This window comes from Erpetoichthys calabaricus, chromosome 15 (genome assembly GCF_900747795.2).
Source record: "Erpetoichthys calabaricus chromosome 15, fErpCal1.3, whole genome shotgun sequence".
NCBI classification, from domain to species: domain Eukaryota; kingdom Metazoa; phylum Chordata; class Cladistia; order Polypteriformes; family Polypteridae; genus Erpetoichthys; species Erpetoichthys calabaricus.
The window spans coordinates 51,419,109-51,434,471 of record NC_041408.2 but is presented as its reverse complement, the minus strand read 5'-3'; the positions used below and the strand labels follow the sequence as shown (position 1 = coordinate 51,434,471).

General features: G+C 41.1%; 1 protein-coding gene across 1 annotated transcript in view; it reads right to left on the bottom strand.

Annotated features, from left to right (window-relative positions):
• The window catches only part of LOC114665665 (signal-induced proliferation-associated 1-like protein 2), a 310,605-nt gene that overhangs the window by 88,763 nt on the left and 206,479 nt on the right, over positions 1-15,363 (bottom strand). Inside the window, 1 exon segment of the mRNA XM_051919363.1 lies at positions 10,045-10,319. Coding sequence (XP_051775323.1) covers positions 10,045-10,319 — 275 coding nt within the window.

Here is a 15,363-nt window from a genome sequence, read left to right as displayed (position 1 = left end):
TTTGTTCCAATCCAGTTTCCTAATTAGAAAACAATCTTTACAAATAACAGGTCTTATTTAATTCCATGGCTTGTTAGTGTTTTAACGCTGTAACGTCAGGCCATTCTTATATCATAGATCTGTTTGCCCTTTCTAAGGATACCATCCAAATGATCTGAACTCTACAATGGGTGAGTAATTTACAGTCCTTTGCTTTCCTGTCAGTTTCTTTCCAAGTATTTTATTAAGCCAAATCATTCATGATGAATACTCACAGGTGTAAACGGAGAAAAGCAAGATGGAGAACTGCTGGTCATTTATATCTTATTGCTAATAAGGACACATTAAAACAGTGAATGCAGATGTTTAAGATTAAAATAAGCAATGGAAGGTTTGAAATTTTAACAAGTGAGACAACTAAAGTGAAGCAGAAAAATGTCACTTGAGCAATAAAATCTGAATAAATAAAAATCTGAATACTCCATGTTAACAAATCAGGGTATCACAATACTGCCCAATGACTTTTTAAAAATCCACCACAATGCTTTTGTTACATACAATAGCAGAAACTTTTTTTTTATGTAAGTAATTTTTTTTAAGCTGCCATACATACTGTATTCATATAGATGGTATATAGTGCCCCCATAATGTTTGGGACAAAGACACATCTGTCCTTAATTGACCCCTCTGCTCTACAGTTTAAAATTACAAATCAAACCATTCACACGTAATTAAAGAGCACAATGAAGACTTTCATTAAAAAAAGATTTGCAGACATTTTGGTCACATAACACTTTAACTACACGCCCCCCCCCCAATTTCAGAGCACCATAATGTTTGTGACACAGCAAAGGCAGGTCTAGTAAAGCCGTTGCCATATTTAGTTCTTTGTCGCATATCCTCACATGCAATGACTGCTTGAAGTCTGCGATTAACAGACATCAGCAGGTGCTGAGGGTCTTCTCTGGTGTTGCTCTGTCAGGTCTCTCATGCAGCCATCTTCACCTCCTGCTTGTTTACTTACATTTTCTCTTCAGCATATGGAAGACCTGCTTAATTGGATTGAAATCGGGTGACTGGCTTGGCCATTCAAGAATTTTCCATTTTTTAGCTTTGGCAAACAGTTGTGTTGATTCAACATATGTGTGGTCCCTATCTTATCGTAGGAGGACGTTTGCAGGCATTTACTGAACTCAAGAAGATCAGATGTTTCTCTACACCTCAGAATTCATTGCGCTGCTGCCATCAGCAGATTCATCATCAATGCAGAGAAGTGTGTCAGGACCTGTGGCAGCCATACATGCCCAAGCCGCAACACTCCCAACCACCGTGTTTAACAGATGAGGTGGTCTGCTTTGGATCTTGAGCAGTTCCTTTTGGTCTCCACACTTTGCTCTTGCCATCACTCTGATCAGATTCATCTTTGTCTTGTCTGTCCACAAGACCTTTTCCCAGAATTCTGCAGGCTCTTTGAAGTCCTTTTTCACAAACTGTAATCTGGCCATCCTGTTTTTGTGGTGTTCATCTTGCAGCATCTTCTCTGTATTTGTGTTCATTAAGTCTTCTGCGGATAGTCATCTCTGAAACACAACTGTGCATGATCTGTCACACAGGCTTTTTCTTGACCATTGTGAGGATTCCTCTGTCATCAGCAGTGGAGGTCTTCCTTGGCCTACCATTCCCTTTGTGATTACTGCGCTCACCAGAGTGTTATTTCTTCTTCATGATATGCCAGACAGTTGATTCCGGTCATTGTAAAGTTTTGTCGTTCTCTCTAATGGTGTTATTCATATTTTTGAGCCTCATAATGGCTTCTTTGACTTTCACTGGCACAGCTCTTGCCCTCATTCTGCACAATGGCCACTGCCAACTCCAAAAGGTAGAAGTAGGCTGAGGTATCTTATGAAGCCATGAAACCCACCTGAAGAATCACAAACACCTGTGACACCAATTGTCCAAAACATTATGGTGTCCTGAAATGAGGGATCATGTAGAAAAAGTGTTGTCATTTCTACATGCTGTGACTGAAATGTGTGCAAATCCCATTAAGTGAAAATCTGTAATGTGCACTTTAACCCCATCAGAATTGTTTCAGTTGTAACTTTAAACTGTCTAGCTGAGGGATAAATCAAGTAAAAACGAGGCTTTGTCCCAAACATTATGGAGGGCACTGTAACGTGACAGACAATCTACACTTGCATTGACTACACAGACACATACGTTACACTTATTCAACCATAAAAACACAGAACAGTGAGATGAAGTGCTTTTATAGCATTTACAGAATCAATACTGCCAAGCAAAATGTATCAATTAAAGCTCCCCCAGCTTAATTACAAAGTCAAGGAGACAGAGCCTTAGAAATAACCTACAAAAAGCCAGGCAGGCACAGCACAGGGACAGAAGTGTTCATGTTCATTAAATATTATCTCTACTTTGCCTTTTAAGTCCTTGTAATGCTGCTTTTTTCCCCTATTTAAACTGTTTGGGTGTGTGAATTGAGAGCAGGAAAAAAAAAGAAAACTCCAACTTTCTTTAAGCTTCACAGTCTTGTTTTTAAAGCAGTTTTCTTCCCAAAGAACTGAAAGCAATGGCATCTGTTCCCAAGGAGAATGGCTCAGCTTTGACAGCCTTCACCGGGTGAATAGGCGCTTGGCTGTTCCCACAAACGTGCATAATGCCACACAACGCCAGTTCGGGCGGCTTCTCAAGCCAGATCATTCATTTAATGAGGTGTTAAACCGCAAGATTTCGGCCTCCTTCTCCTCCTTTAACATTCACGAGCAGTGGGGGAGATGAGCTTGAACAAGAGTTGTTAGAGAAGGCAGCCAAGGTCTCGGGCAAATGCCGACCACAATTAAAACGCGGAGGTAAATCAACAAAGAATTCCTCATCATTAGTTAGCAATCGATCACACGGGCCCTTTTGTTTTTCTTTCCCATAATTCAGTAAGCCAGCTGAACAGCTGCATTAAAAACCCTCCTGCCTGGCCATGCCAAGGTAATCCAGCACAGTGACGGTTATGCCGCTCACACCCCAGCTCCCTGTTCCCATTGCTCTGCACTGGTCTATGCTCTCTTCATCATCACAAAAGATGGTGAAGATCAAACATGATTTCAACTACAAGAAGAGGAAAAACAGCTTTGATATTCTAAAACAGGAATCTGCATGCTGACCTTTCAACCCTCACATCGTCTTTGGAGTTTCATTGCAACCGAGCTCTTATAAATTTCTGTGTAACATGCTGGCAAGTGTGCTTAATAAAATAAAATAAAAAAAAATAAAATGAATTATTTTGAATCTGGATTTTTATTAAAAGAATACCAGAGAGTTACAGAATGATCTATACTATACTGACATGTAAATTACACATTACTTTTACAATTTACAATAGTACCATATAACAGACAATCAGTTTCTTAACTTATAACATTTACTACGTACTGTGGCCTGCAGGGGTGCACCAGCTCACCAAACCCAACACAGACACACGAAAACACAAGTTCCAGCACAACACTGGCTTTTATTAGGCTATGGGAAACGCTTCCTTTTCGTTTCCCACCTGCACCGCATTGTTACATGCACAAATAAAGCAAACGAACACTTTTGTTTCTGCTTCTTCTTTCCTTCCCTTTCTCTCTTTCTCTGCCAAGCATCAATGAAAATTGTAATTTTAAGACATGAAAATCAATTTTGATCTTTCACTGAGACACACACGCACAGATACCATGCTAAAAATCAAACTTTTCTCGACATTTTACACATAGTAGAATCAAAATCTGAACTTGACGGTATTCCTCTAGTTCTTCACAAACATGCATTTGTCACACAAAATTGTGTTCTAAAGGTAAGCACTTTTTATAAATCTAAAATGTCACCTTGCCTGCACTGGCACTTTACATTGCAGTCTATGAGGCATAGAAGAAAATCTTAAAAACTTACCAAACATCTATTTCTCAGGCCAAGACAGCTGTTGGGTAATGATTAATGTCTTGTGATTACACATAATTTATTCAAGTTATTGTAAAACAAAAAACACCAACATTATGAGATTCGGCCATTTTAAAAGAAGACCAGCCACGTGCGTTAGCTGAACACTTAGGGTGAACTTACACTAGCAAATTGTTCCGTGCCCGAGCAAGTTTGTCTGCATGTAACCCTGCAAAGTCTAGAACATTTGACTAGTGTGATTACTCTGTGCTGGGCTAATCATACTGTGTGTCCTGGCCAGCTTGGAAGGTGTGTGCCCGGGGCAGCAGTTCAGTAGGATTCCGAAAGAGTGTGACTGCTAAACGTTCCCAAGTACGGAAAACAGACATGACGCCAATGATGCGATAAGTCACATATTGAATGAAATGAGAATTGCACTCTCTTTTGAGTTAAAAACAGGTTTTTATTCTCACCTTACACATGAATTGTAGTTGGCAAGAAAAGCTGCAAATTCCTCCCTTAACATCATTTGTTACCATAAATCATCTTGTACTTGAAGCACCATTAACAACAAAATGCTGCGCTGCACGGTCAGTAAATCTGCAAGAAGGTAGAGTGTTATCCTGCCCTACATGATTCCAAAACAACCATAAAGGAAAATCATTTTGACATGTATGCTGTCACTCCGTGTTCGGATCTTGTTTTGGCTTTACATGAAGTCGCATGGTAATGACGAAAGCGTGCCTGGGGCCAGAACATTTACTGCAGTGCCAGTAGGGGAGTAGGGAACAAATGGGCCTAGTGTGAACACACCTTTAGTCTTCCTGTACCTTTCACCCCACAGGTTTAATCCCAACAGACTAAGTTATGGTAAACTTTTCGTGCCACGTGGTTGGTTTGGTTTTGATTTCCTTCCATATTTACATGAGAATTTGCCCGTGTGAATAGTAAATGTATCCTTACCATGAGAGACAGTACCAGGAATATGCAATGAAATGAGTATTTCTAGTGGCTGCACCTCCACGTACAAGCGACTTGTGCTTTGATTATTATTTCACCTTGCTGCAGTGCCAAAATGTCCTTAAAGCTTCAGAAAGAAAATACTAATGAACTGCCTGTCTTCGCTTGCCTGTGATCCCACATTTTCATGCATCTGCCAAAAGCTAAATGACACGAGGGTCACAATGCAGCTGAGGGACTGAAGTAATAGAGTGGAGTTGACAGAAGCAGGCAAGCGCTCGTCATTTTTGAGGCTTTGCTTTGAAAAACGATCTGAAGTCCAATAAGAGAAAGAAAAAAAAAAAAAAACTGACAAAAATATTAAAATTGGTTTCAACTGCTTTTTTTCCCCCTCACACTAATGCTTGAATGTTGGCAATTAATGTATACATTTTATTTATTTTTTTTAATATTTCTTCACAGACCACTGAACGTATATCATTGCATTACACAGTGTTAAGTGCTCGACTCAAGAAAAGAGATTGCTTAGAACGGTCGTCTGAGAGACCCACAGCTCTCTCTGCTTCTTCACTAGTTTGGATGCTGATCCAGAGGAGACACTGGGACTCCCCACCAGTCATTTCTGCCACGTCAACAACCAGTTTTAGGGGGACCAACAAAATCAGGAGAGTCCATGTCTAGAATAAGAACGCTATACCCTCTTAAAGACAGAAACCATTAAACGCAAAAAGGGATTTGGTCACCCTGTTAACAACTGCATCATTTAATGCATTTTCCTGGGTGTGCTACTGACTTTTTCTAGCTTTATTTGTGCTTTATTTTATAATAGTCATAATGTTAAATTGGCAAACCTCTCTTCATTTATAATATTTTCATAACCCACAATTGGTGTCACAGGTGTTTGTAATTCCTCAGGTGGGTTTCCTTGCTTCATAAGATACCTCGGCCTGATTCTACCCTTTGGAGTCTGCAGTGGCCATTGTTCAACACGAGCACAAGAGCTGTGCCAGTGAAAGTCAAAGAAGCCATTATGAGGCTGAAAAACTAGAGTAAAACCAATGGAGACATCAGTAAAACCTTAGGATGACCAAAATCAGCTGTCTGGAATATGATGAAGAAGAAAGAACACACTGATGAGCTCAGTAATCACAAAGGGACTGACAGGCCAAGGAAGACCTCCACTGCTGATGGCAGAAGAATCCTCACAATGGTCAAGAAAGAGCCCCAAATGATCATACACAGTCTTCAGGGGGCCGATGTCTGTTTGTCAGAGACGACTATCAGCAGAACAGAAACACAGAGGCCACACTGCAAGATGCAAACCACAAAAACAGAATGGCCAGATTACAGTTTGAGAAAAAGGACTTCAGAGAGCCTGCAGAATTCTGGGAAAAGGTCTTGTGGATAGACGAGACAAAGAAGAACCTGATCAGAGTGATGGCAAGAGCAAAGTGTGGAGACCAAAAGGAAGTCCCCAAGATCCAAAGCAGACCACCCTCATCTGTTAAACATGGTGCTGGGGGTGTTATGAGCCTGTATGGCTGCCACAGGTCCTGGCCCACTTCTCTTCATTGATGATCAAACTGCTGACGGCAGCAGCACAATGAATTCTGAGGTGTGTAGAAACATCTGATCGGCTCGTTCCAGTAAACGCCTTCAAATACATTGGACAGCACTTCATCCCACAGCAAGATAATGAGCTAAATATAATGCTGAGGCAACACAGGAGTTTGTCAAAGATAAAAAATGGGAAATTCTTTAATGGCCAAGCCAGTCACTTCTTTTAAATCCAATTGAGCAAACAAGCCCCCCAAAATAAGCAGGAGCTGAAGATGGCTGCATGAGAGGTATCACCAGAGAAGGCCCTCAGCACCTGCTGTCGTCTGTGAATCGCAGACTTAAAGCAGCCATTACATGTGAGGATATGCGACAAAGAACTAAATACAGTGGCTTTAATAGACCTGCCATTGCTGTGTCACAAACATTATGGTGCTATGAAATAGAGGGGACTGTGTATTTAAAGTGTTATGTGACTGAAATGTAGGTAAATCCCCTTAAATGAAAGTCTGCAGTATGCATTTTAATCACAACGTCTGAATTACTTGATTTGTAATTTTAAACTGTGCAGCAGAGGGGCAACTCACGGAAGAAGGTATCTTTGGCCCAAACACTATGCAGGACACTGTATAGCATCTTTGTGAAGAAGTAAATTCAACTTGAAGAATATTGTTCTTATTCTTCAACTTGGTCTTATTATCAGTGAGTGAGTGTATAACTGCAACATACTGGTGTCCAGTCCAATGGCCAGATCCTGCCTAGTGCCCACTGCTGCCAGAAATTACCCTGGAACCCACCATAAAATCGGAACTTGGTGAGCGGGTACAGAAAATGGATGGGTTGATTAAAAAAAAAAAAAAAAAATGCTCTCTGCCATTTTTGAAAACAAAATGTTTAAGACAACCAAACGTGTAGCTGAACGATTGTCTACATTTGGCACCCTACCGTATAATGAAACCTGTCAAACACCAGCAATTGTTTTGTCCTTAATCAGGCTGTTTGTTAACTTACTATTAGTAGGAGATGCTGACGACAGAGGGTCTACCACTTTACAGAGCAGCTGTTTCCCCCCTTTTATAGCAGAGCAGCAGCGTCTTGCCTTGTTTTTCTTTTGTTGAATAAGCAAGCCCACTATGCATGATGCAGACTGTCAAGTAAACTGACATAATCTTGTCACTGTGCCCAGTTTCATTTTATGTCACACTACATATAATTAGTCATAAATAGCAGCAATTGCCTTTTGTGCTACCATTAAGCTTTTATTTAAGGCAGACAGGGGGCAGGACATTCTACTCCCACTCACTAATCCTCTTTAAAACCGAGACTGTAGTTATGTATTAGCTAAATACAGAGCACTGCCCACATATTGTTAGGAGATGAGCAGCCTTCTCCTCTCTGGGATTAGCTTGGTTTTAATAAACAGTCAGAATGCTTCACAAGCTCCCTTTTGGGAAATCACTTTCTTAATCAGTTGCAAAATTGATATCACACTTTCTTTCTTGAATCCATCCATCAATTTCAGGAATTTGCTTAACCAAATTTCACTACTGGGACTCAAAGGAGGAGCCAATCTGGCCAGGACACCAGTTCATCACTGGGCAGGCTGGGTCAATTTAGAGTTGGCAGCTGACATATCCTGCACATCTGAGGGCCCAGAGTGTCAAATAGGCACAGGGAAAATGTGCAGGCTGGGAGTCAAACCGATGTCTCTGAATCGGTGATAATTGCAGTCATATTTTTAAAAATAAGTAAAATCCACTTGATGTAATACTCCACCCAAAAATGATTTTAGCTTTGTATCCTCCCCCACCATAACGTATCGTCTAGGTGGTGGGGGAGCAAAACTTTAGATTTCTCAATAATTTCGCTGTTCAGTTTTTGACATTTTAGGGTCCCATGATACTGAAAACATCGATATCTTGATGATGGGAGTGCGAGTGTGTGTGTCTCGGTTTCTTGAGGACAGTCTAGAGCTAAAACGGCTGGACGGAAAAAATACCAAACTCAAAACTTACGCCTGTCATGAAATGACGATGTGCTGATTAGTTTTTGAGCCAAACTGTGCAAGAGAAAGAGGCCATCTGAAGGAACCCTCAAATACCGTAATTCTGAAATTATGAATTCTTCTCATCAATTGCTATCATCCATCCATCCATCCATTTTCCAACCCGCTGAATCCGAACACAGGGTCACGGGGGTCTGCTGGAGCCAATCCCAGCCAACACAGGGCACAAGGCAGGAACCAATCCCGGGCAGGGTGCCAACCCACCGCAGAATTGCTATCATGACCTATTTTATAATCAGAAAGATCAGCATCAGAGCAGTAAACAAGTACAGAAATGTTACAGAATTGTTCGGGTAACTTGGTCCTTAGGGTACAAAACCTACTGACGCTCACATCCAAATTTTTTTATATGTTACTTACCCCACTTGGTTTAAAGTCATTTTTTTTTTCTTGCCATCAATCTCATGTTTGAATTGCCATCTATGGAGACCAACTCTGGACCATAGCAAATAATTTAAAAAACATCCATGGAAGAGTCTCCTGTTACTCATGTCACATAATCCATGCATCAAGTTATCCACTCACACTTTTGCATTTATTGGCTTAGCAGACATTTTTATCCAAAGTGACTTACAAAAGAGGTCAACATAATTGAGTAACATCAGTCTGGGACTGTTTGGGAACAACAGTAAAGAAATCAAATGATTTCTTAAAGTGAAGAGTTCAAAACTATGGGACACAAGCAAAAAAAAAAAAAAAAAACCACAAACAAAAATCTTGTTTCTTGTGAGAACTAGAAAGTTTTGCATGCACACAAGAAGAGATTTTTTTGTGTGTATACGAGAAACTTTTGTGAGCTCACGAGATCTGCTAAGAATTTCTTATACGCACACAAGAGCAGGAGGCCTGTTGAAGGCCCTAAAGGGATGTGTGTATCCCAGAAACATTTGCGCATGTGCATGCAAAAACATCTTGAGAGCACAAGACACGTTTTATGCACACGTGAAACTGACTTTGCTTGTTTTGGCTCATGTCCCTTTAGGGGTTCTGTATAAAACAAAAAAAAAATATGTGAGTTTTGGATTCCCAGATTGACAAAACCTAACCACCATCACTTTGATGAAGTTCAGCAAACAGGAGAGTCTTCAAACGCTTCTTGAAACACATTGAGGGCTTTTCGATTGGAGGTGGGAAGTTCATTCCAATGGACAAAATCTGAACATGAAGAGTCTGGACTGCCATTTGATACCATGCAGAAATGGCATCACGAGACGCTGTTCATCAGCAGATCTGAGAGGTCGAGAGGAGGAGCATGGGACCTCATCAGTCAGTCACTCTCTCTCTGTAATTTTACATTTTATAATATAATATATATACATATAATATATTATGGCGTATGTTCATATACTATACAGTGTATACTCCCTCTCACACACACACATTTTCAAATGAGTTTTACAGTCAGTGTCTGATGTTGTTGTACAAACGTCTTATATCAACAGGATTGATTAAATGAAACATCCACCAAATTCCTCTTGCAGCAGCTGAGTAAAGCTCCATGACATTAGACAAACAAGGACCAGTAAGGACATAAAATGACACAGTAACATTACCTTCTGGGGGAGCCATCCTCATGGGGCTGGATAATCACCACCTTCACTGTCACAGATGTCCGCAAAAGGTCAATCATCTGTTCGTGGGTCAGCGTGGCAACGGCTACTTTGCAGATCTCGACTAGACGGCTCCCTTGCCTCAGGCCTGACTTCCACGCGTAGCCAAAGGGTTCCACGTCTGCCACAATCCCTTCAAAGTTCACATGGAAACCAAGCTGTCCCAACCCATTCCTCCTCAGGGTCATTTCTAGGGTTTCACACCCCCTGGTTACAATCTAAATAACAACAAAGAAGCAAAGTGAAAATTAGGTTGTATTTGGTGGTGACATTTTCCTTTTAAAATCAGATCACTTTGAGACCACTACAAAGAATTTAAAAACAAATGACAGACTAAGAAAAGTCATGTAAAAGTTCAGATGAAAATATATTCAGAAAGCATAATATAGTGGCATTATGTAATTACAAAAAACATTAACAACAATTTTACATTTTGACCTGCTGAAGAAACAAGAAAGCTCAGAGTTCCTAGTTTTGCATTAACTAACTGAAATGATTTTTGTTCTTTATCTTGCCTTTTACAATTTCTTATATTAAGAATTTGTTAGTTTTCACATAGCCATTGGAGTTGGAGTGCAAGGTCAGCCATTGTGCGGCACCCCTGGAGCAAGTGCAGGTTGAGGGCCTCGTTCAAGGGCCCAGCAGAGTAGGATCTCTTTTGGCAGTAAAGGGGATTTGAGCCAGCAACCTTCTGGATACCAGGCTCAGAGCCACCACTCCACTCTGATGGCAGTAAGAATTAGAAACAATGAAACTAAAATAGCCCAACTCTACCTCTATCAGACATTACGCAGTCAGAGGTACTATGCTCGTACCAAATTACAGAAAAGTCAGTGTGAGATCTGCTCCTTTTGGATAATAATGTGTGAGAAGAGCCTTCAACATTATTGGCAGGTAAGCTTCAGAAAACTTTGTTGGATATGCCATTAGACCACACATACCCCCAAAAAAACCTCAAAACACACAAAACAGCTGAGGTAAATCACCCTGAAGGATAACTGTGTAGAACAGGGGTGTCCAACTCCGATCCTGGAGGGCCGCAGTAGCTGCTGGTTTTCCTTCCTGTTACTTCCTTCATCAGGGACCAATTTCTGCTGTTAATGGACTAATTTTTCCTTCATTTTAACGGCCGTGTTTCTAAAGACTCTGTCGTCTGATTTTTTATTATATATATATATTTTTTTTTAATTAAAAATGGCAGCCAAACAAAAATGAGATGTGAAGTGGGCCAACAGATGACCAATGATCCTTGCAGCAGCGTCTTTTCCACGATCTCAAAATCGAGAGTTGGTAAGGCAGGAGTCAAACACATACAAAAGAAATTTCTCACTCCAATAAAGTTAATTTTAAAAGGGTTTAGTGAAGATCCAAAGCAAACAGTTCACGCAAAAATAGAGAAAAAAAGATATTACACATGCAGAATGAAAAGCAAAAAAGTAAATATGTTTCTTCTCCAAACTTTGCTTTTTCTTGTTAAACTTCAGTTGATTTCTGTACTTAAAGGTTATATTCTTTCTGTATGGCAAACTTGCATATGCTTTACTTAATACATTCAGCACGTTCTATACATACAGCACATTCAATATGGTCAAAACAATACGTTTACGAGATACTGTGCGTTCAGTAAGGCACGGTTTGAAACTGTGCGCCCTCCATGCCTTACCAACTGCAAGGCCGATCATAAACTGGGACTAAACAGCATTCAGTGGGACAAGAAATAATCAGAATATTCCATTTCAATTCTGCTTGTGGGGGTTATAATGGAACCACCAAAAGTTATGTGTTAATATATATAGGCAAACATTTTAACATAACTAAGAAAATACTATCAATTTAACATAACCTAAACAACTAACAAATGGCTCTTACAATTCTTGCCGTACTTGTTATTTAATTCCATGGCTTGTTGCTGCTCTCATTCTGCCACAGAGGACATTTTCAAATTAGTTGATTATCTTTTTTCTAAACTCACCATTCAAAATTTGAGCAGATCAACATTACTGAGACCCTCGCCTTTCTTTATTTTCAGATATTGTATGATGGACACTGTTTTGCTGGTCAAGTGTTGGCTCACTTTGTGTCTGATTATTGTTTCACTGCTAATTAAGGAAGAAACAAACAAAAGGGTCTGAGTCTTAAATAGCAAGTCAATCACAAAGAAGGTAAAAGGAGTCAATCAGCAGGAGAAATGGGTCACTAGTGAAGAAAAGTGTTAGAATGAAAGCCTGCAGCCACTGTGGCCCCCCTGGCATAGAAGGTGCAGTGCCCAAACCCCTCCAGATGATCAGCAGGCACAAGTTTACTCAACTAAACATCGGCAGCTCACAATAACCGAATTCCCACCTTTCCTGAACCACTCTGATCTCCCAACGCTTAGAAGTCATTTCAAGCTTGCTAATCTTATTTAGAAAACTGTTGAAGCCGAGGTTCGCATTTGTGCTTTTTATAAAAAAAAAAAAAAAAGTCATGTCAGATGAGCTTTGGAATCATTAGACAGTTTTATTCCAAGTTTACATGACACATCATTTTAAATTCTGTTTTTACTTCATACAGTGCCTTGGGAGCTTGTTTAAGGCTGAACTACAAATAATACAGTGCTGTTAGTGCTCTCGGTGAGAAAGGCTGCTCATTGTGTTATGGAATGGCGGCGTATGAAGATCCACAGAGGCTGCCACTTAAGCTACTTTTAAATGCACTCTTGCTGAGGTCTGCAGAGCGCACTAATGGAGTTACACAACAGTGCTGGCAAAACAGTTGGCCATCAAAGCAGCCACAACAGAAGAATAACAAGCAGCTGAGCTACAAAGAACACACAACAGTAAAAGGGAAAAGAACAGATAATACGTGAAAAGCCATCAATTCATAAATAAACAATAAGGATGCATACAGCAGTGCTGGGTTATTGTCTCTAGATAATCAAAGCTTTATAGATTCAAACTGCACCACTGTTCACCTGTGTGACCCTGAGAGTGAGCCACTTTACCTGCCAGTGTGCGGTTTGTAAAATGTACAGTAAGGTGTTTGCAAACGATGTCCCCGATTCCCTGCTGTGTGGATCCATCCATCTTTCTTTATTTTTATTATTTATTAAGCAAACGCCTTTAACCAAGGCAACTTAGAAAGCAAGTTATAATATACTAGCCATGCTGCCCGTCAAGACAGGTAATTGGTAAAAGACGAGTAACCAGCAGCAATACCACCTGCACTTCAGAAGAGCTCATCCATCTGAAGCTAAGCCTGTTCAGACCCAGCCAGTACTTGACCATCTAGGAAAAGCTTGGGGCTGCTGCTGGAAGAGCTGTTGGTGAGGCTAGCAGGGCCACATTACTCTGAATGTGGATCCTAATGCCCCAGATGCATGGACGGGGACACTGCTTTGGAAGAGACGTAAAACCGAGGTCCTGACTCTCTGTGGTCATTAAAGATCCAACAGGGGATACTTTGTAAAGAGCAGGGTGTATCCCAATGTCCAAGCTAAATTGCCCGCCATGGCCTGGTCAATCTGGCCCCCTAATCATCGCCTGTCTCTAACTGGTTAACTATCTCACCACTTCACCACCTAACAGCTAGTGTGTGCTGAGCGTACTGGTGCAAAAATGGCTGCCGCCGTATTGTCCAGGTGGATGCACCATACTAGTTGTGGTTGAAGTGGCTCCCCACCCACTGAAGTGCTCTGAGTAGTAAGAAAACTGCTATATAAATGTAAAGAATTATTATTAGAACAATTAATAAATATTTGCTCTCTCTTGCCCTGTGTGTAACCTATTGCGTCTTTCCTCGATAAATGCGTGTTCGTTGGCACTCCCCTCCTTGAGCGTGTTCCCGTAAAGTCTGCTTCTCGGAGTGTGTCGTTATTTCTGAGCCGCCTTGTTGGCCTCCTATCTGCTTTACTACTTCCCTGTCCTTGTAGTGAATGAGTGGTATCATCTGTTCTTGCACACTGCCTTGTAGCTTGTGCTGTTCAGTTGTATTTCTGAGGTGGCCATGACAGATCGGCTATCTAGGTCTGTGGAGAGGATTACTTAGGTTCTGTTTTGTGTGTTGTATTTACCCCCATTTTTTTTTTTGACACCCATTTCACGCCCAACCTACATGGGACGGGGTTTCTCTCTGAATTGCCTTTCCCAAGATGATTTCTTCTTTTTTGGGGAGTTTTTGTTTTGGGGAGTTGTTCCCTTAGGAAGTTGAGGATGTGGGGGTGTCAAAAACATGGCTGGTTAAAGCCCATTGAGACATTTCTTGTGTGATTTTTTGCTATACAGAAATAAATTATTGTTGCTCATGGAGTCCCGAATGAGGCACACCACCTGCATCGTGATGGAGTGTCAGTTATGCCACTTCGGTCATGTGGTGCAATTCCCCCGAGGGTGATCCGGCTCACAGGAATCTCATTGTTGAGGACCTGAGTGGCTGGACCAGTCCAAGGGGGCGCCCATGGAACACCTGGCTGTTCCAGAGGGTAGGACTGGGCCACATGTCTCCTTGGGGGGGGGTTGCCAACCAGGATGCTGAGCGGTTTCGTCATGTGGTGGGTGCGGCAACACGCTGTACCAGTGCATGCTCCCCAACCTGACCTGACCTGTTGGAGACTCTCTCAGTATGCTTTCTACACCATTTCTCATCATTATGTGTCTGATGCTCACACTTCCTGTTTCGATCGTGTTACCAAAGCCAAACTGACCAATCAGATTACTCTGAGACACACACACACAGAGACCATAGGGTTTTATTATACAGTAGATATAAAAAAGCAACAGACACTAAGATCAAGAAACGAGCTGCCGGAAGTACGACTACAATGACTGTATATAATTAAACCAGCAACCAGACTAAGATAAACATATCCTCAACTCTGTGTCAATACAGGAGAAGCGATTCTGTAGAAGAGACAATATGCAGTTCCAAAATATTTAATAAAAAAAGTACGTTTTCAAAAGACAACTAAATACAAGTACCCTGGGTGCTGTTCAGATAGAAAAAAAAAGAGATCATTCAACAGCTTAGGGGCGAGAATAGAGAAGCACTGTCCAGTCCTGGCACATGTGCAGTGAGGAGGGACGGTGAGCAGACAAGAAACTTCATGAAGGGACGTGTCAAGAGAACAAGGATTGGAGATACTGAGGAACAGACCCGTTCGGAGAAGGTTATGTGTACAAGTTTGGGACGTGTGTATATAAGTTAACTGTGGCAAGTGTTGTCAGTTAGCTACCGCATATACCTACGTATACATTGGTTCTTGAAACCCGAAAAATCGATCATAAA